Below are 20,950 nucleotides of genomic sequence, written 5' to 3'. Positions count from 1 at the left end.
ATGGGCACCAGGCATGCAAGTGGTCCACATACATACATGCAGTCAAAATACTTGCATATGTAAAATACAATACCAACAAATGAAATATAAATTGTTTTAAAGAAAAATAAAACAAAGGTTTGCTGCAAATGGTGGGGCTAGCCTTGAACTCAACAATCCACCTGCCTGCCTCCATCTCCCCAGTGCTGGGACTAAAGGCTTGCACCACCATGCCCGGCTGAACCAAAACACTTTCCCATTCATGTATACCAATTCTCATCATATCCCACTTAATGGTCATCAAATTGTCCTATTTCACAATTCCACAATTTGAGGCAATTGTGAAATCTGTAGTATTTGGACTTTAATGACAAAAACCCTTAGGTGTCAGGCTTAAGTTCATACAAAGGATGTAAAGAAGTGGTAAACAGCCCCCAAAGCCAAACAACAGTACCAACCATGCAGAGAGACTCCTGTGACAGGATTTAACAGAAAGCAGCCTGTATCAACACGGTACCAGTCATCTGACTTAGTTACCTACCAGTCAAGCTGGGCTTGGGAGTGCATATCTGAAACCTAGCTGGGCGGGGGGGGGGGGGTTTAAGGCTCCACACCACAGCAAACTTGAGGTCAGCCTGGGCTACGAAAAACCACCTCAAAGAAATAGGACATCAAAGAAGTGTGAAGGGCCCAGCATAATGAAGCTACTGTAACTTAAGTTTGATTATGGGGCTGGGGGTGCAGCTGAGTTGGTATAGGGTTTACTTAGCATGCACAAAGCCCAGGGTTCAATCTCAGCACCACCTGGGAAGTAGAGGCGGGGGATGAGGTCATCATTCTCCACCACACAGTGCAGTCTGAGAGAAAGCATGCCAAACACATTCAGGCCAGAGACTTCCTGTCAGTGTCAAAACACAAAGCACAACTCCACGCAGAAGATCCTTGCATGGTGTATGTTTGGTTTTTGTTCTGTTTTTTTATTCTAGTAAGTCATCAATAGCTTTATGGCACAATTATTATAAACACTTGTTAATTCCCACCTCTCCAAGCAGAGGCAACTTCAGGAGCTAACACACATCCCGCTTTTATTATTGTCATGTGTTGTCAGGTGAATTAAAACAAACAGTAAACACACTCAGAGAGCTGAGACACAAACCTTTCCATCTTTAGACTGGAAAAATGTTTTGCACCAATTGCAAAGCAGAGTTAACATGAAACCAGGATGGAAAAAGCAGAGGAGCTTAAACACATTGACTGTCTTAATTAAAGTTTTAGAAAAAAGACCGGAGAGTAAGAAAAAAACAACATATACACCATGAAACAGTCTTTCTTTTTTAATGACCTCCAATTTTGAGTCTTCTAAATGCATCCAGATCCTCACTGTAGATTATGTATCATCTCCTCTTTGGCTATGAGGTGTGTTGTTTTGTTAACCAGAGACATCAGCGAGTTCAGTTTCTGAGACCAGTCATTTAATAAATTATTTGGATCTTTGGGTCTCTGGAAGTTGATGACTCCAGCCAACCTGTCTACTTTAGCAAAGATGGTCTTGTTAACCACAAGATTCGAGAGGAAAGCCTCGGACTCCTGTGAGAAACAGACAGATTGGATTAAGATGGATAATTACAGAGATAACTAAACATTCAAAAATTCTTCACCCATGGATACACAGGCTAAGAGCACTGACAGTTCCTTGCCAACTGCTGACCCTGGTGATATACTTACAACACTGGATGATCATCTAATAAGTCTCCTGTCAGGTGTGGTGACAGCTCCCAGCACTGGGAGGTGTATCCAAGACCAGAATTTGGAGGGACCCTGGGCTATATATTCAGACAATGGAAACATGGTACGTGTCTGTACTGATTGTAAATGTCAACAGAGTCAACAATAAAACCAGGAAGTGGGAAAGGTTAGACTGTTTGATACCAATGAACCAACACACCACATCTGAGTATCTTCACAGCCAGGTCTGAGTCTAAATGTAGATTTAGCCCTGATAATGAGGAACAGAACTAGCACCAACAATGAACTGGCTCCTCATTTTTACACTACTTCCCTTTCTTCTCTGTTGTGCTGGGGACCAAACTCAAGGCCACACAGAATAGGCATGCACTCCGCCACTGAGGTGGATCCCTAACCTACAGTTACCTTTTTAAAAAAAAAAAAAAACATTTATTTATTATATATAAGTACACTGTCGCTGTCTTCAGACACACCAGAAGAGGGCATCAGATCTCAGTACAGATGGTTGTGAGCCACTATGTGGTTGCTGGGAATTGAACTCAGGACCTCAGGAAGAGCAGTCAGTGTTCTTAATCACTGAGCCATCTCTCCAGCCCCTACAGTTACCTCTTAAAGGCACTATGGCATGGCTGCTTCCATAAATGCTGGGTGGAAAATATATGCTCTGTCACTAGGCAACTATGAGGCCACAGATAAATCATGCTACTCTGATGTTCTCTTCCACAAAAAGTAACCAGCTAACTACGAGGGAAGCTGTTCAACTCTGACGTGTGGTGACTCTTTTTTAGATGAACCGTTATAGCATGTTCTTGCCATTACAGAATGGCTTCTTAGGCTATTATTGCCTACATTCATGTTTTGTTTTTTTGAAAACACGGTCCCAAGTATACTAGGCTGGCTTTAAATTAACTATATAACAAAGGATGGGGGGGTGCATTAATTAAACTTAAGATCCTCCTGTTCCCCAAGATGCCACCTCCCGCTGTCACCACCACCACCACACACAGACACACACACACAGACACACACACACACACAAACACACAACTACTCCTTCAGTAAGCCCTAAAGCAATTTCAGCACAGTCAAATATCTCTTACAAACTTTATCTATAGTATGTTTCTGTGATTCTCCCAACATTCTATACTGTGAACTTAAAATTAATCAATTTAAATGTAGTCTTGGGGATACTGGAGACTGAACCTAGAACCTCCACACTGCCCCGATCTCTCAGTAAAGGTCTAGTAGCACAAACAATATTAATGTAACTATAAAATTACTATTTTGGCTTGGGAGGTATTCAAGATAGCGTGGGACACTTTAAATTATCTAAATTTAAAACTAAATAATAAAAGCCCAGGGGGATTATTCATGTCTGCAATCCAGACTGCGGTGGGAAGATGGAGAGAGAATAAAGGAAGTCGAGGAAGCCAGTCTAAGTGAGACCCTGTGTCTAAGCACATAAATGGACAGTAGTGAAACAATTATTTTCTCATTCCCTTCTTACAAGGCCACTGACACACAACAGGAATGGTCAGAAAACACCCAACAACACATTCAGAACTTACATCCACGGAGAGATCCAGAAGTTGTGCCATCCTTTTCATTGTTATCCTAGTGTAGTACTTGGCCATAATTCGGATGTTCTGTCAGGGACACACAACAGTTGTCAGTTCAGTAGGGTTGGCATACAAAGGTGAGTTTACTGGCAACATGGATGCAGGGCTGTGCTTTTCTGTAGCTCCCCCACTAGAATAAAATTGGGTCTAAATTCAAAGGGAAAACAACCCTGAGGCATACTGGCTTCTGTAGTTATTTGTGAACTTAGTATTTTATTTTTATGCTCATTGGTGTTTTGTCTACACATTTGTGCAAGGGTCTCAGACCCCTGAAACTGGAGTTATGCAGACATGTGTGAGCTGCCACATAGGTGATATGGATTGAACCTAGGTCTTCTGGAAGAGCAGTGGGTGCTCTTAACCACTAAGCAACCTCTCCAGCCCCCTGTGAGCTTAGTATTTTATTGGCTAATCATTTATTTATTGAGAAAGCCCCTCATTATGTAGCTCTGACAGGCCTGGAACTCCATGAAGACCAAGATGCCCTGTACAATAGAGAAAAAAAAAAAACCTCTGCCTCAAAAGAAAAACCTAAAATACTTGTATTAATGATATCAGTGGTTTAAATGCTGTCTAAATTCCTGGTCCTTGGGAGGTGGAATCCAGAAGATCTGCTACATAGTGATGTGGAAGGCCAGTCTAGGCTTCCTATCTAAAAAAACATAATCAAAAAGTTACATTTCCTAGTTTCTATAGGAGTGAAATTAGACAAAGATTTTCTTTTTAGTCATTAACTTTAGAGTTCTTAGCAAAACACCGGGACTCACCATGGATGAAGTTAACTTTGAAGAGGCAATTCTGTGGTCCATGAGGCTGAAGGCAATGGGAGCCTCCAGGATGCCTGAGTACTCTCAGCTCAACCTTTCCTTTACCCCATGAACATAATCAATGATCTGACCCACTGATTCTCTGTAAGGGTCTCTTATAGCTCAAGCTGGCCTCCAACTCACCATGCAGCTGAGGACTGGCTTGAATGCTTAATCCTAGTGGCTCTACCTCTCTACTACTAAGCCATCACACCTACCTTTAAGATTCCGGATTTCTGTGGAATTCTTCTAAAATGAAGACTGCTCACCTGATTGGTTTCTTCCTTTCTTATTTTATTTTTTTAAAGATTTATTTATTTATTTTAATTGAGTACACTGTAGCTGTCATCAGACACACCAGAAAAGGGCATTTGATCCCATTCCAGATGGTTGTGAGCCACCATGTATGTGGTTGCTGGGAATTGAACTCAGGACCTTTGGAAGAGCAGTCAGTGTTCTTCATCACTGAATCATCTCTCCAGCTCCTCTTCCTCTTTTTCAGAAAGGGTTTCACCGAATATCCCTAGATAGCCTGATATAATTGTATACCACAGACTGAACTCAAATTCTTAGCAGTTTGAAGTTGAAACTCCTGCCTCAGCTTCCTGTGTGCTAGGATTACAGAAGTGCGCTACGACACCTGACTACTTATTGGTTCTGAAAAGTCTTAGTGAGGGAAACAGACAAGCATAAGATAAATTCTGGTACTGTCAACAAAGAGTAAATGCTGCTTTCAGTACCTCTAAGAACAGAGGGAAAGGAGTCCTGAGGTAAAGAATTAAAAACTCAGGGTCTGATGCCCTCCTCTGGCCTCCACAGTCACTTCAGGCATGCGGTACACATGCAGGCATACATATAAGATAATTAAAAACAGAACAGTTTTCAGCTGGGCTCGCCCTTGTAATCCTAGTACCTGGGGAACATAGGCAGCTGAGTCAGTTCGAGTCAAGGCCTGCCGGCCCACAGTGCATCGCAGGCTCTTCAGAGCTGCACAATGAGAGCTTGTCTCATGCCCCCTCATCAGAAAAGGGGAGTAGTTTATGCTCAAACCACCCACTCTTAGTTCTAAGATAATCTGGAAGGTAAAATGTGAGCCAGCATACTGCCCGGTTCTTACATGCTCCACGACTCTGTTCTTCAAGTCTTTCCACCTTTTTTCACCTTCTTCTGTAGAGCTGAAAACGTCAGTTGCTGGTGTCTCAGAGGAGCCCTTTCGTAGCTCCACCCCATAGTCCTCAACCAGTGTGGACCAGCGCATCAGCTCCATTGTGGTAAAAAGCTTCAGTAGATCCCTGTATTGTGCATACAACTCAGTATTTGAGATCTGCCAAGCAAGGTTAGTTTTGCCAATCCCAAGCCCCAAATACAAAGTGCTTCCTAACCGGAAAGTTCTTCTCAGCACATTGATGACTGATTTGTGTGTCTATGTGTGTAAGTGAGGATGCACAGACCCCGTGGTGCCAGGCTTAGAAGAACCTTTGCTCACTATGCAACTTGTGGTTCAGGGACTGAAACTGTCACAAGTGCCCAAATGCTGACATGATGCCATACTGGAAAACCAAATGTTAAACCTGTGACCACAAGTAAGGCAACGAGTTCTCATGATTCAAAACTAGGAACAGTGAGGTAGTCACATCTCTACTTCCTTATGGTTCATCTAAAAAGTTACAATATTATGTAAAATTATCTTCTACCTACCCATATATGGTATAGATGAAACATGCATGAACTTCAGGTTTAGGCCCCAACCAACACAACATGGTTACCATGTACATGCAAAGACTTCAAAATTTGAAAACCATCTCACGTCAAGCATTCCACATGAGAATCATATAGCTTGATCAACAACAAATTAAAAACAAGCAAACAAACAATCAAACTCTTGTCACTCTAACATAGTAGAACACGACACACTTGACTCTGGTCAATTACTGTGCCATTTCCCACAATTTGAAGAGATTCCCCTCTATCAAAAAGTGTTCTTACTGTGCCTCCCAATCTGAAACAGCTGTAAGTACAATAGTTAGACAAGGAAAAACAGCTACTAAAACAAAAACCAATCACTTGGGAAGAAAAGTGTTTGTGGAGTTTGACACACTTCAGATGGACATACTCCTGAAGAACATCAAGTCCAGGCTATTGGTAATAAATCTGTTGAAAATAATTAACCAAAAGCCACTAAGCAACGTTTGACAGAGAACCCCCAGTGCTGAGGGTGAAGCATGCTCTAACCGCAGTAAGTCAGTGTTTGTGGCAGCACTAACTCTACCCTGTCACAGTGACTTTCTTCTCAACTCCAATCTTGCAGAATGCACGTGTGCAGGTGGAGGGAGCGATCTGGGATGGATTTCCAGTGACACCTGTACTTACTTGTATTTCGGAATTTCTTCCAGCTTCTTGTCACTACTTATCCGGTGAACCAAATCTGACTGCTCGTTGTCAAAAGGAGCCAGAATAACATAGAGAACAACGCTTTTCAGAGCCTACGAAAGTCATAAACAATAGTTCATTCGTAACTGGAAACATAATGGGATTGAGTAAAAGGTGAAAGAATTGTATGTTATAATTCTGATTTTAACTTAGTCTTAGAAGGGGTCAGGCATGCTCTTTAATCCTAAAACTTGAAGGCAGAGGCAGGGAAACCTGTGAGGTTTAGGTTAGCCTGGTCCACATGACAAGTTTCAGACCCTATCTTCCTTAATCATAGCTCTCAGGAGGCAGAGGTAGGTGGATCTCTGAGTTTGAGGTTAACCTGGTCTACATAGTAAGTTCCAGGACAACCAGGGCTATACAGAAAAACCAACCCATAAACAAACAAATAATTTTGCGGGCAAATGTATCAAGGACAATCTTTGCTGTTAGTGAGCATAAATGCTGCACATAGTCAGAGCAGCCTTTCTTCCTATTACAGCAGGGCCTCAATATGTAGCTGTGGCTGACATGGAACTCACTGTTGGCCCAAACCTGCTGTGATCCTTTCATCTTTCAAAGCAGGGTTTTTAATTTTTTGGTTTTTTTTTTTTTTTAATTTTATTTATATGAGTACACTGTAGCTGTCTTCAGACACAACAGAAGAGGGCATCGGATCTCATTACAGGTGGTTGCTGGGAATTGAAGTCAGGACCTGTGGAAGAGCAGTCAAGTGCTCTTAATCACTGAGCCATCTCTCCAGCCTTTAAAGTGGTTTTTATAGCAGTTCTGGTGGCATATAGTTCTAGGAGTGGGAGACAGACTAAAACCATCTGGAGTTGAAGGTGAAGGCTAGCTTTGACTACACAGAGTTTGAGGGTAGCCTGGGATATATGAGACTCACTCAAAAAAAAAAAAAAAAAAACAATAACAAGGGAAAAAAAGAGCCTCTTTTTTTAAAAGAATAAATTAAGTTCCCAAAGTTATTGGTATCCGTAACCTACTCAACATTAAGCAGACTTTTGTTTTGCAAAATAGTCCTGTTTAGCCAGGCAGAACGGACAGAAAGCAGCACCATGGAGTATATCATTACGGCAGTGATGTGAAAACTCATCTTTTTCCCGTTTCTTCCCCACGCTAGGACCACAGAGGCCCTGTGCCAGCCAGGCGAGGGTTCCAGACAGAGCTGCATCCAACCCTGAGGCTGTCCTATCATCAGGTCACTGCTTGTCTCCTTACCTGCTGCCACTTGTCACTTTCTGCCTGAATGCAGGGAGTGTCGTAGATGGCTCTGTAGTGCTTACAGATCGACAGATAGGACCCCTCATGCTGATCCAGCTGAATCATTAAATTATAGTACTTCAACTTTAATTTCTGAAACAAGTTCAAATGAGTTAGGCTTGTGGCTTCCAGCACACACTCCGGGTGTGGCGAGGCCGTGCAGAGACGTGCTCACTCACCTCTGTGTTTTCTTCCTGGAAAAATTTGGTGTTAATTTTTTTGCTGATGATCTGTGTGCGAATGTAATCCTTCACAGCTAGGCAGAGTCTCATCTGCTCCAGAATAAATTCCACTCGCTCCTTCTTTTCCATGGACCCATAGGTTTCCACCTAGCAGAACAATTCCTCAAGTAAGTTTAAATTACTAGTGGATATTGAAATAGTCTGATCATGTATTAAGTCTTCATCCTCGTACATTGTGGGTGATTATATAAAAGCAAATTATGGGGCTAGGGACACAGCTCAGCAATACAAGAGCTTGCTGCTCTTCCACAGAACCCAGTTCTGTACCCAGCACCAGTCAGTTACCTTGCAATCCCTTCAAACTCCAGCTCCAGGAGATTCAATACCCTTATGTAGTTTCCATGGGCATCTATCTGTAGAGAGACACCGCTCTTTTTTTTTTTTTTTTTTTAAAGAGATTATTTATATACAAGTACACTGTTGAAATCTTCAGACACACCAGAAGAGGGCATCAGATCTTACTACAGATGGTTGTGAGTCACCATGTGGTTGCTGGGAATTGAACTCAGAACCTCTGAAAGAGCAGTTGGTGCTCTTAACTGCTGAGTTATCTCTTCAGCCCTAAGACACCTCTCTCTTACACGAGTGCACATGTATATGAGTCACACCTACATGTGTGTGTGTGTATGTGTATTCCAAACAGAACTGGGTGGTGGTGCATATATTTAATTTTAACACTTGGGAGGCAGTCAGGTGGATCTCCTTAAACCACACACTTGCAAGCACGTGCACACATGTGCCCACAACATGCACACACTCGTGCATACATGTATACACAAATATATACAATATATACGTATACACAGAGATATATGAATTCGTGTATACACACAAATGTACGTACATACACACCTGTCTGTGTCTGTACATGATATGGTGTTTTTAAGACAGGGTGTCGCCACTTAGTTCTGCTCACTCTGAGTGAACTGGTAGACCTACACAAGCCTGGTCTATGGAGATAGTTCCAGGATAGCCTGGGCTACACAGAGAAACCCTGTTTTGAAAAACTACTACTAATAACGATAACAAAAAACTCTGGAGGCAAAAAAGAAGCAGAAAAAGTGCGAAGAACCCTCAGCCCATCATTTACTGCCTCGCAAGTTCAGTTTCCTTGGCTGGAATCGGGGAAACAGTGCTATGTGTGACAGCTACTAGGACGATGCTGTTCTCAACTTTCCTAATGCTGCGACCCTTTAATACATCTCCTTATGCTGTGCTTACCCCTAGCCATAAAAGTATGTTTGTTGCTATCTCATAACTGTAATTCTGTCATGAATTGTAGTGTAAATATCCGATAATTAGGATATCTGATATGCAATTTCTGTGAAAGGGTCATTTAACCTTCAGAAGGGTCAAGACTGATAGCCTGAGAACCACTGACATAAAGGATCTGAGGTTTATAGAAGATCAGAGAATGAAGACAATGTAGGGCACTAGACCCTTTCAATAAAGTCACTGCTTCCCTTCCTCAGCCCAAGGAACTTGACTGGAATGTCAGAGTAACCTATTTAGCCTAGTGGGCAGCCTCTGATGGTGCTCAGGCACTATGAGGTCACTAAGGTGACTCAACACTGAGCACAGGTCATATACTATTTTCTGGTGACACCTGGCTTTTCTCAGAATGCTTAGTTCTATAAAGGGACAGCACACAGATCCAGCCTATCAGTTGTGCTTGTAGAGTGCCCTAGTGACTACAGCACCAAACCCAGGCTTCTGTATGCAAAGGGAAAGTTTACTCCCAAGTTCCTAGATCCCAGCTCTGGCAATTTTTCTTTGCCAAACTGTTTTGGTCTAGAAATTTACCTGTAATCAATCATTCACTAAGAATAGAGGCAATAATTTAAAAGCAGGTTCCTAAGGCAAAGTAAGCAATGCATTTACTTATTTAAATTATAAACAGAGGCCAGGCTGTGGTGGTGCATGCCTCTCAGCACTCAGGAGGCAGAGGCAGGTGAATCTCTATGAGTTCGAGGCCAGTCTGGACTATAGAACTAGTTCCAGGATAGCCAGGGATACAAATATAGAGAAAACCTGCCTCAAAAAACCAAAACCAAACAAACAAAAAACTTAAAAAAAAAAACAAAAAAAAAAAAAAAAAAACCCAAAATCTAAACAAAACACAAATGTTCAAAAATAATTCTACAAAAACTGAGGCCAATCTTTTGATGCTAACATTTCTTCAAATTATGTTTAGCAGGTTAGCTTGCAAAATCAGTTTCCAGGGGCCCAAAGAACACATTGTACTGTGTATATGCTTACTCTTGGTAATTTAGCAAGAAAGAGAATGAGGTGTCAAAATAAGTCACTTCCATAGAAAAATACCACCGACTCAGCATGTAAGTTTACATACAAGGTCCCCACACATCTTACCTGTAACTCTTGAAGGATAGAGGCAGCCTCTTTCACATCACCATTTTGCTCTTTTATAGTTGCTAACGTTTTAGTCAGCCGAGCACGCTCAATTTCAACATAAATCTACAAACAGAAATGGATAGTATTAAAACCCTTGCAGAAACATACTAACATTTAAAGGACAGAGTTGCATTATTAGGTCTAACAGCTTCATCCTATGGCACAATTAGTCACCAACACACTGGGAGACATCTTTCACTTTACACCCAGAGCCAGAATGCAAAAGCAAGTATCTTTATAAAACATTCTCCAGGGCTGGAGACACAGTTCAGACTACTGCTGTACCAGGACTGCAATTTGGATCCTAGCACCCATATCAGGTGCCTGCAACCTCAGATCCAAGGGATCCAATGCTCACTTCTGACCCCTGTAGGTACCAACCCCCAACATACATAAGTAAAGTAAAATAACTTAAAAAACAATGAATTTTGCTTTGGGAAACTAAGTATATATAATTATTGTGTTTAGCAAGTAACAGGAGAGCTGGATAGGATAGTGGTGTATGTACCCTTTTAACCCCAGCACTTGGGAGACAAACGTGGTTAGATTTCTTTGAGTTTGAGGTCAGCCTGGTCTACAGAACAAGGTCCACCAGAACAGCCTGGGCTATATGGAGAAACCCTATTTTGAACCCCCATTCCCCCAAAATATTCACCATCACTAACAATAACAGCCAAAAAAATCCCCAAGTAACAGGACAAAATAAATCCCCAAGTAACAAGCTGTATTAATGGCACAGAAAACAGAAAGCTGCTTTAAAAGATTTGTAAATAACACTTTGCAACAAGAATATGCAGAGCTCAACATCTGTAATTCTACTAGGGCTCTAAACCAGATTCATCTTTTGTTCTGGTCTGAACTGAGGTCTGAATCTACTCTAACCATGTCCATGGCCACTAAGGCTTTCACCAGCCCAATTCATATTAAGTACAATTAAGAAAATATCAGAGGCCAGGTAAGGAGCACACCTGTAATTCCAGTTCTGAGGAAGCTGAAGCAGGACCTCCAGTTTGAAGCATGAGCTACAAAAAAACTATCTATTCTACCCTTCTTCCCTCCAATCTGATCTTGCTAACAGTTTAAGCTACTAGCCTTTTTTTTTCTCTTAAGCAGGGCTTTACTGTGTAGACCACTATGTAGGCCTAAAGATATGCTTGCCTCTGCCTTGAAAGTGCTGGGATTAAAGGTATGTACCACCATGCCTGGCTTGCTAGCATTTTTTGTAGCTATAAAATTAGTAGATTAATTTCCAACAAATCAAACACCAAAAAATCTAAGCGTAACCCCTAAAGAGCCTGAGAAATGACCATTCATGCTTTGCAGCAACCCTTTCACACTCAGCCCCAAACTTGAATTTCTAATAACATCAATTATTCAAATAATATCTTTTTCTTTAATCACACATATTTGTGTGTGTGTGTGTGTGTGTGTGTGTGTGTGTGTAATCATGCACAAATGCTAATGCAACAAAGCACACATGGGATTAAAATCAGAGAGCCTGTGAGTCCCAGGGACCAAAGGAAGACTATCTGGCTCAGGAGGAAACACCTAATAACCCACTGGGCCATACTGTAAGTCTACCTAAACATCTATAAATTTCTTCATAGCTACAATGTCTTGAGCCATATAAATTTTGACTCCTTTTAATAAATCACATAACTGGGTTGGTGAAATTTCTCAGTGATTGAGAACACTGGCTACTTTCCAGAGGTCCTGAGTTCAATTCCCAGCAACCACATAATGGCTCATGACCATCTATAAAGGGATCTTATGCCCTCTTCTGGTACATAGGTGTATATACTGACAGATCACTCCACTCCTACACATTAAAAAAAAAAAAAAAAAAAAACCTAAGTAAATACATTTTACAAAAGTCATATAACCCAGTTAGTTACTCAAGAGGCCAAAGCAAATAAATGGTAAGTCCCAGGTTCCCATCTCTTTCTCTCAAAAGCTCCATCAATTTGGGGATTAAAACCACTTAATTCTGAGCCAAGTATGATAGCACATGCTGGGTATAGTGGTATACATCTTTCATCCCACAACTTGGGAGGGAAGGCAGGCAGATCTCTTGCTGCTTGAGGCAAGTGGTCTACACAGTGAGTCTTAGGTCAGCCAGGGCAGCACAGAGATCCAGTCATACAACAAACAAAACACCACACAGATATGCGATGTAGAAGCACTTGACCCTCACAGACTGCAGTAAGAAGTCATGCCAGCAGAAAACTCACCTTTCCTTCTGTAACCATCCGTAAAGTATCAATCAGTCGCAGCTTGACGGGCAGGTCTGTGATCTCCTCCACGTAAGTACAGCACTGCTGAACCATTTTTGCAACTGCCTAATAAAATATGGTAATTCACTCATAAGTAAAATTCATTCTTCAAACAGAAAAAAAAAATATTCTTGTTTGTTTTGAGAAAGGATCACTCCATGGAGTTCTGGTTGGTCTGGAACTTTCTATGTATACCAGGCTAGCCTCATACTCCCAGAGAGCCACCAGCCTTTGCATCCCTAATGCTGGGATTAAAGGAGTGCTCCATTATACACCAACTTCAGGGAGAGAAAAATCCCACAGATATATCCCACCTCTAGAATATACTTATAAACTTTGCTGCTCTTATTCTCTTCCTCTCTTCCCTTTGTCCCTTCTCTCCCCATTCACCTCCCCTCTCCACAAGTTCATGGCCTATTCCATACTTAAAAAAACAAAAAAACTGCGTAAGTTAAACAAATTTTCAATGATTTCAGAAATTAGTTTCCTAAAAGTCCTTATTTAAATGCAGACATATAGCTTAAACATTTTAATTGATAGTTATTTAATAAGTGTATGAGCTTGTGTGCTATAGCCCACATGTGGAGGTCAGAAGACACCCTGCAGGAGTCAGCGCCTCAGTTCCACCATGTGGGTCTTGAGGACTGAACTCAGGTGGTCAGGCTTGGCTGAGCCACTTCTCTAGCTCCAGCTTTTCTTGTGTTTCTAAAGCAACCAGGAACTCACTTGTTTTAACTGACTCCGTCGTTTTGACAGAAGCATAATATTTTCATTAAGTAAGTCCCATTCTTTAGCCTCATAGCACATTTTCACTACTGCAACCAAGATGCGGGACGTGGACACCATGTCAGAGGCCTGCAAGGATGAAAATACATCATAAGAGAACGGGCAGCATCAATCAATCACTGCTAAGTGCGGTCTGAACCACTTACTAAGTACTACTTACAGTCCGGGTCTGCTTTTCTAGAGAGAGAAGGGTTTCGATGACTTCTTGAAGCCGTCCTTCCTGAAACAAGAGAAACAGTAAACAGACCCAGCACTGACCGAAGCTTTTGGGAAAGTTAAAACAATGCCCACGCTAAAGGAAACATGTCCTCCATTACTGCTCTTGTTTATAATGCTCCATTTGTGAAAAGCTTGCTTCCCAGGGCAGTCTTTAGGTTAGGGGTTTTCCTACTAAGGACCCACAAGCTGTACATTTTTCTCCTCTGTGTATCCAGCAGTCTCCAAGTTTTTCTTTTTGCCTCCATCCACCCTCCCCCTTCTTTCTCTCATTCATTCATTCATTCAATCATTCATTGGCAGGGTCTCACGGAGATCAAGCTGGACCTCAAATTCATGTAGCCGAGTATGACTTTGAATTTCTACTCCCTTGCTTCCAGAGTTACAGGTGTCTATAACCACATCTGGTTTGTAAGGAACAAGGGGAGAACCAAGTGCCTCTGCATGTGAGTCAAGCACTCTACCAACTGAGCTACACCCCCAGATCTACAAATTTTTTGTTTGTTTTGAGATAAGATTTCTCTGTGTGGCCCTGGCTGTCCTAGAAGACCAGACTGGTCTTGAACTTAGAGATTCAACTGCCTCCTCCTCCCAAGTGCTGGGATTAAAGACGTTTACCACCACAGCCTGCCCCTGAAACCTCAGAAAAATTGAACCTGTAAGTAACTGCAATAGTGTCTCTCCTCTGAGAAAACAGAGTCTTTTTTTGGATTCTAATTTACCAACTCAGAGTGGTGATTCCTGTTTATCTTGTTCTGTCCAGAACTCCTAACTGGTAGGACTCTGAAGAGTACAAATAGAAGAAATGGTTTGTAGAAAACACCCACAAGCTAGCCAGGAAACTCATGTTCTTAAGGAGGAGCTGATGTAAACTAAATACACCTGCTGAGAAATGAAAGCAGGTGAGTAAGAAAGGTGAGAGTGGAGAGGACTGAAGTCTGAGGCTAGTCTGGGCAATTTAGCAAGACCTTGCCTCAAAGTGAAAAAGGGCCAGGGGCGAGGCTTACTGGCAGAACACTTCTCTAACATGCACAAGGCCTTGGATTTAAGTTTTAGTGTCTCACCCATTGCTTTTCTAATAATAGCCACAAACAATTTATAAATATTGCCCCTTATAACATCCATTTAACAGTTTTTAAATTTAGGTCATAAATGTTTAAATTTTGCCTTATTTTCCAAGATAACCTGTAAAACATATACTTTTTCTATTTGCTGGGGTAGGGATTGAGCACAGGTCTGGTATGTCTTGAGCATACACTGTACTATTGAACTGCCATCATGTCAAACCACAGAGCACAGATTATGGACTGTTCAGATGTAGTAAAATCTGGAACATGAATGTAACATTTTTTTAAAAAGACTTATTTATTTATTATATATAAGTATACTGTAGCTGTTTTCAGACATACCAGAAGAAGACATCAGATCTCATTACAGATGGTTGTGAGCCACCATATGGTTGCTGGGATTTGAACTCAGGACCTCTGGAAGAGTAGTCAGTACTCTTAACCACTGAGCCATCTCTCCAGCCAGAATGTACCATATTTTAACAATACTTTCTAGGCAAAAGTGAGCCCCAGTTCAGAAAGGCCTGCAGATCCATGTATATAGCATTAGCTGAATGTTCACCACAGGAGAACAATGGACAAATCTAGGAGGCTAGTAAATCACAAAAGACAAAGAACCAGTTAGGAAGTCTGCTGCAAATTTGACTGTCACTTCATTTTACAGATTACAACTGACAGTTTAAGAGACTTGATCAGCAGAAACATCAGCAGAACCAGGCTCTTCCCATCCTAGTCCCCCAATCTACCCATTTCAACATGATAGTTCCCTTACTGAGGATGACTGTGCTTTGCTCAAAGTAATCTCCATAGAAAATACTTAGTATATGAAAATAAAGTGAGGGAAAAAAAAAGTAAAAATGACAACCATCCCTTACTCACTAGAATAGCTGCCGTGGTTGCTGTCACTGTGGTCAGGTGGAGTGTAGAGGAGTCCAGGGCACACTAACTCCAAAGCAGACACTAAGGAACTGCACTCTGCCTGGGAGGGAGTCACAATGCTGTAATCCATGCACTGCAGGTTTAGCCCACATCAAAGGCCATCTCCCCAGGAAGGAGCTCTTGGCTGAAACCATTTGTCACTCAGCACCTCATTTTAATACTGACCCCACAGGCTCTACTTTGCATTGACCCTGAACTATATCCTAAAATTTACCTTATAATACCAATAAAATTTAAACTCTGAAATTGATGTTTATCATGATAGCTCAAGGTGAAGCTTCATTAGCATAACAGGTACTATTGCTTCTACAGCTACCTTTGTTACTTTTTGAGACAGGGTCTCACTCTGTAGGCCAGGCTGTCCTCAGACCTACAATGATTATCCTGGCCTGGCTTCTTGTACGCCAAAATACAGGTAGGAGCTGTCTCACACTTAGTGTCTGATGTTCTACTGCTATGAAGAGACACCATAACCAAGGTACCTCTCATAAGAGAAAACATTTAATTGGGGTCTTGGTTATAGCTTCAGAGGTTTGGTACCTTATCATAATGTCGGGGAGTAGGCAGCAAGCAGACAGGTGCTGGGGCAGTAGTAAGAGCTATATCCTGATCCACAGGCGTGGAGTGGGGGGTGGGAGGGCAGAGCAGAGCAGACAGACACTGACACTCACCCCAGGTAATACTCCCTGGTAACTAACCATTCAAATATAGAGCCTATGGGGGACATTCTTATTCAAACCACATCTATCTAGCTTGAAGGTAAATTTTCATACCTTATGTAATAGTGGTTAATATAGAAAGTGTTCTACCAAGTGGTTTCTGAGTTCCCTTAGGCCTGGACCCTTGTTTACCTGTAACTTCCCCTACATAAACTTGACACAACATGTTCACCTATTCAAAGGACCTTAACTGACTTACTATTCTAGGCTGTCACAATAAGGAGGATGTGACAAGTTAATATGGCTGTCAAGTTAGTCCTGTCTGAGGGACACTGCCATTACCTTCATTAAATACAACTAGTTCTCAAACTATCTCACCTTTTCCTCCCACTTTTCTATGTTCAACCCAATGACTATACATCATCTTCCTTCCTGTCTATTCACACAGCTCTTGAAATGCCATCTCTTCCAGTCAGACTTTCAACTAAAAGGGAGTAAGATAGTAAGAGCCATCCAAAACCAGAGTGTCAGAACATGTTACTGTGTGACTCATTTTCCTCATGTAGAAATCTCTGTAGATGAGGTAATGTCTATAGTTTGTTCAATGTTGTTAAGTGCCAGGCATCTATCTGTAGGATCTCTAATTCTGCCTCTACTAACCCCTATGAGAGCCAATCAGTTAATTTTTTAACTTTTGCTAAACAACCCCAAGAAATAACTAATACAAAGTTACCACAAATAGTTGAATTTGAAAGCCTAGAGTGAGCCAGCCACCTGACCAGGGTGCTGAAAACTGATTTCAGGTATTCCAGAAGAGCAGCAAATACTCCTAACTGCTGAGCTCCACATCTGACACATTCTTAAGTATTTGCACCTACAATTTTTACCTTCAAATTTTCTTTCACATTTGAAACAAACAATGTCTGAGGGGAAATTGAGTGCAGTTGACCCTTTAAACAGGAAATGAGATATAGCAAAAACCTATTACTCTTCTCGTTGCTAGGAACTTGAGCATGATTGACCTAGGATAAACTATTAACTTGAAGTCTTCTCACAAATGAAAGGAACAAAATCTTCTTAATAGTTATTAATGAGCCTAAAATACAAATAAAACAATGTACACTAAAATGTTCATGGACTTCATAGTGGAATTATAACGTTAAGGACTCCAGGGGCAAGAGCACTTGCCTAATGTCCAACCCTGGAAAGGGGTGGGGAGGGAGCCATATTAGAAACATTTAAAGGGCTAGATAGAGTATAGCTCAGTGGTACAGTACCAGGCCACCATGTCCTGAATTCAATCTCTAGCAACCCACACACACATCTACACACAGCTAACTAGGGTACTTTTAAAAAATGAATAAAGCAAAAATTGATTAAAGAAATCTAAAAAATTAACCAGCATTATGAGAAAATCTGAACTATGACCCTGTGTTTTTAGGGGGGAAATCCACCTGCTTTCCAGTTTTCTTTTCTGATCCACAAACAAATAAGTGCAATAAAACTCACACATGTACCTTGCTTAGCCTCACAAGCATACACACACAGAAACCCCTGGAATCCAAATGTTTTCATTTTAGCTGCCCAAACAGTCTTTGCTTAGAGAGCATCCATTACTCATCAACTGCCTAGGAAAGCATCTGGCACTTGAGTTTGCAACTGTGGCACACAGAACAGGACTGGCATCTTCTCGGACAACACTCTGTCAACATTCCTCTTCCTGCCTGAACCTCCCAAGAGCGGAGATCACATGTACAAACTACTACTGCTGGTGTAGTAGTACTTTCTAAAGCAAATGATGTCTCTACCTGCTGCGAACACCACTGCTCTATTAATTAATTTCAAAGGGGATGTTCAGGAGATGCGCACAGGCTTCTCACAAGCAGTGTACAAACATACATGCAGGCAAAACACCCATACATAAAATAATTTTAAAAAGCTTATACTCCTGGTCCTCCATTCATATCAGCAGTGTCACTCAGCTTTGTGAATGTTCTACATTTTGTACTTAATAAATTAAGATCTTTAAGACCAAACAATCCTTGTAGTGAGCATATACTGAACTGTAAGAATTTAAGGAGGTTTGAATGTAATCATTAGCAATAACCAACAACATATCTAATGAACAAACCTAATTTTGAATCCTTGGCTATTACTAACTATAAACTCTGGCAAAATACTTTCAGCTTTGGCTTCTTTTAAGTATAGAATGATATAAAAAGTTGCCAGACACATAGCATAGAGTGTGGAAATGTTCTTATTCCATAATAAAGGCTCGATGGATGGTGTAGTTCAATGGTAGAGCATTTGTCTATCATGTGCATGACCCCGCATTTGATTCCTAGCACACAAACCACGTCCATGTTGGCCCATTGTTCATTATCTGCCCTCTCAGGCTCTGTACTTTAAAAACCCGTTTGTCTTTCCTATACTGTCCTCTCTAGAAATGACTATCTCAACTTTATTTCATCCTATTCAAATCTAACACAAATGTCAGCTTCTCTCCCACAAGAATGATCAGCTTCCGTTCGTGTTCCATTAACACTTTCACTCGGAAAGCTCACCAACACGGATAGGGTCCCGGGTTCATTGCGTGTATACAATCATTTTCCTGGTCCTCCTGGTCAAAGACCAGTCACTACCATGATCTACATACACGTTAAGGACGTTAATTGATTGGGCCACAGTAATATTATAACTAAACTCTCTGATGCAGCTTGAAGCTGAGAACCGACTAAACCAAACCTTACTTAGCATCCCAATCAATGGCAAGCCCTAAAACCAGGAGTCAAGTTCCATGGGAAAGAGATGACCACTTATTTATCTAGGGCTTGGGGAGCTTCGTGTTACGGCGACTCCCGGGAAGGTAGACCTGGGGTCTCCAACTCAAGCAGGTCCAGCCCCGGCTAGGAAGACACTAAGGATGCGCGCTCCAGCCCGCAGGCCCCCTGAGGCCTAGGCAAGCTCCACGCCGTGACTCAGCCCCTAGCGCCCGCCAACAGCCGGCCGTCCTCCCCTCACCTTGGCCAGCTTCTCGCATTCAGGCAGGCGCTGGTCCACCGTGGCGCTGTAGTCCACCTCCATCTTCACAATGCGCCCATCGGCCCGCTCCGAGCCGCCGTCCGCCATGGTCCCTGTCTAAAAGTCCCCTGCTGTCCCCAGGTTCGGCCACCACTCGTCACTCGCACCGGAAACCGCCTGTGCATCCACTCAGGCAATGTGTCGGAAGCCCGCGGGTAGGACCCCATGAGGCCCTTTGCGCTGGTCGCCAGTCAGGCAGTACAGCAGACAGCCCTGAAGGCGGGGCGTACGTCGCGGGGGCAGGACCAGGAGTGGGCGGGACCTTCTGAGGGCGGAGCTTTCTGGGGGCAGGACTAGTGGCTCCAGTCTCTTGCCCAAGCGGGGTTCTAGGCATCCCTGTCAGAGGAATGCAAATGTCACACAGCAGGACTCTGTTTGGGGGGGGGGGGGGGACAGAACAGTCGGTGAGCCACTTGGCTTTTCTTGGTCCTCTGTGTTCCCATTTTTAAATGAGGAGGCTAAAACTGACCCTGGTGACTGGAGAGCTGGCTCTGCTCTTCCGGAGGTCCTGAGTTCAATTCCCAGCAACCACATGGTGGCTCACAACCATCTGTAATGGAATCCGATGCTCTCTTCTGGTGTGTCTCAAGACAGCGATAGCGTACTCATATACACAAAGTAAATAAATATTTAAAAAATAAATAAAAATAAAACTGACCCTGAAGACAAAAGTTTTAAGGTTTTCTCTGCATTGATCTGTGGGATGTTTAATTGCTCCTTAAAAAAAAAAAAAAAAAAAAAAAAAAAAGGTGTCGGGCAGCTCCGTAATATAACAAGAAGTGTTTTTGTGTTTTCAATCAATCTGCCATGTCAATAACAAGAATCCCTAAGACAGCTCAGATCATGTTTCTGAGAAAATTGCAATTCTTTACTATTAGTTTTACATTCATTTGGCTGTATCCATGTGGAGGTCAGGGGACAGCTTGTGGGAGTCAGTCCTGCTGTCCACCATGTGGGGCCTAGAGACTGAACTCAGATTAGCAGCAAGCACGTCTACCAGCTGAGCCATCACCCTGGCCCGAAAATTGCTATTTTAAAGACCCATACAACTTTTATCACCTATACCCTCTGAATTTCTATGACTTATCAAAACCATTAAAAAAAAAAAAAACTTTCAGAGAGCTGGGCTTGGTGGTCCTTGTTTAATTAATCCCAGCACTCACTAGAGAGGCAGAGGTGGATGGATGTCTGTGAGTTTGAGGCCATTCAGGTCTATGTAGCAAGTTATAGGGCACCCAGAGCTACATAGTGTCTAAAAAATACAAAACAAACAACCTAGGACTACATGACCACACTAGATATAATCTCATTTCCATCTCTATATATAGAAATACATATCTCTATATTAGAAGACTTATGAGTATTTTGCTATTTTAAATTGTGTTTCTCCTTTAAACACTATATTGTCATATCCTCTTTATTAGTGGATAATATT

At 42.0% G+C, this 20,950-nt stretch overlaps 1 protein-coding gene across 1 annotated transcript; it reads right to left on the bottom strand.

Annotated features, from left to right (window-relative positions):
- Positions 1–968: 968 nt before the first annotated feature.
- On the bottom strand, positions 969–19,641 carry PSMD12 (proteasome 26S subunit, non-ATPase 12). The gene is made up of 11 exons (XM_080923840.1): positions 19,456–19,641; positions 13,714–13,773; positions 13,494–13,622; positions 12,726–12,833; positions 10,453–10,557; positions 8,020–8,169; positions 7,799–7,933; positions 6,521–6,633; positions 5,268–5,442; positions 3,294–3,371; positions 969–1,566 (listed from the first exon to the last, which is right to left on the bottom strand). The coding sequence occupies exons 1-11, from the start codon at positions 19,561–19,563 to the stop codon at positions 1,357–1,359; spliced, it is 1,371 nt and encodes a 456-aa protein (XP_080779966.1). The 5' UTR covers positions 19,564–19,641; the 3' UTR covers positions 969–1,356.
- Between the last annotated feature and the right edge of the window lie 1,309 nt (positions 19,642–20,950).

Source organism: Micromys minutus (assembly GCF_963924665.1).
Source record: "Micromys minutus genome assembly, chromosome: 10".
Taxonomy (NCBI): Eukaryota; Metazoa; Chordata; class Mammalia; order Rodentia; family Muridae; genus Micromys; species Micromys minutus.
The sequence above is the reverse complement of the archived record's forward strand: the minus strand, read 5'-3'. Positions and strand labels throughout refer to the sequence as shown.

What these genes read in the sequence shown, in the direction of transcription:
- PSMD12 (XM_080923840.1), bottom strand. Translation starts at nt 19,563, where the DNA reads ATGGCGGACGGCGGCTCGGAGCGGGCCGATGGGCGCATTGTGAAGATG. An exon ending in TAGAAAAGCAGACCCGGACT is followed by an intron (nt 13,623 to 13,713) that starts GTAAGTAGTACT and finishes TCATCCTTGCAG; the next exon opens with GCCTCTGACATGGTGTCCAC. An exon ending in AGAACAGAGTCGTGGAGCAT is followed by an intron (nt 3,372 to 5,267) that starts GTAAGAACCGGG and finishes TGTCCCTGACAG; the next exon opens with AACATCCGAATTATGGCCAA.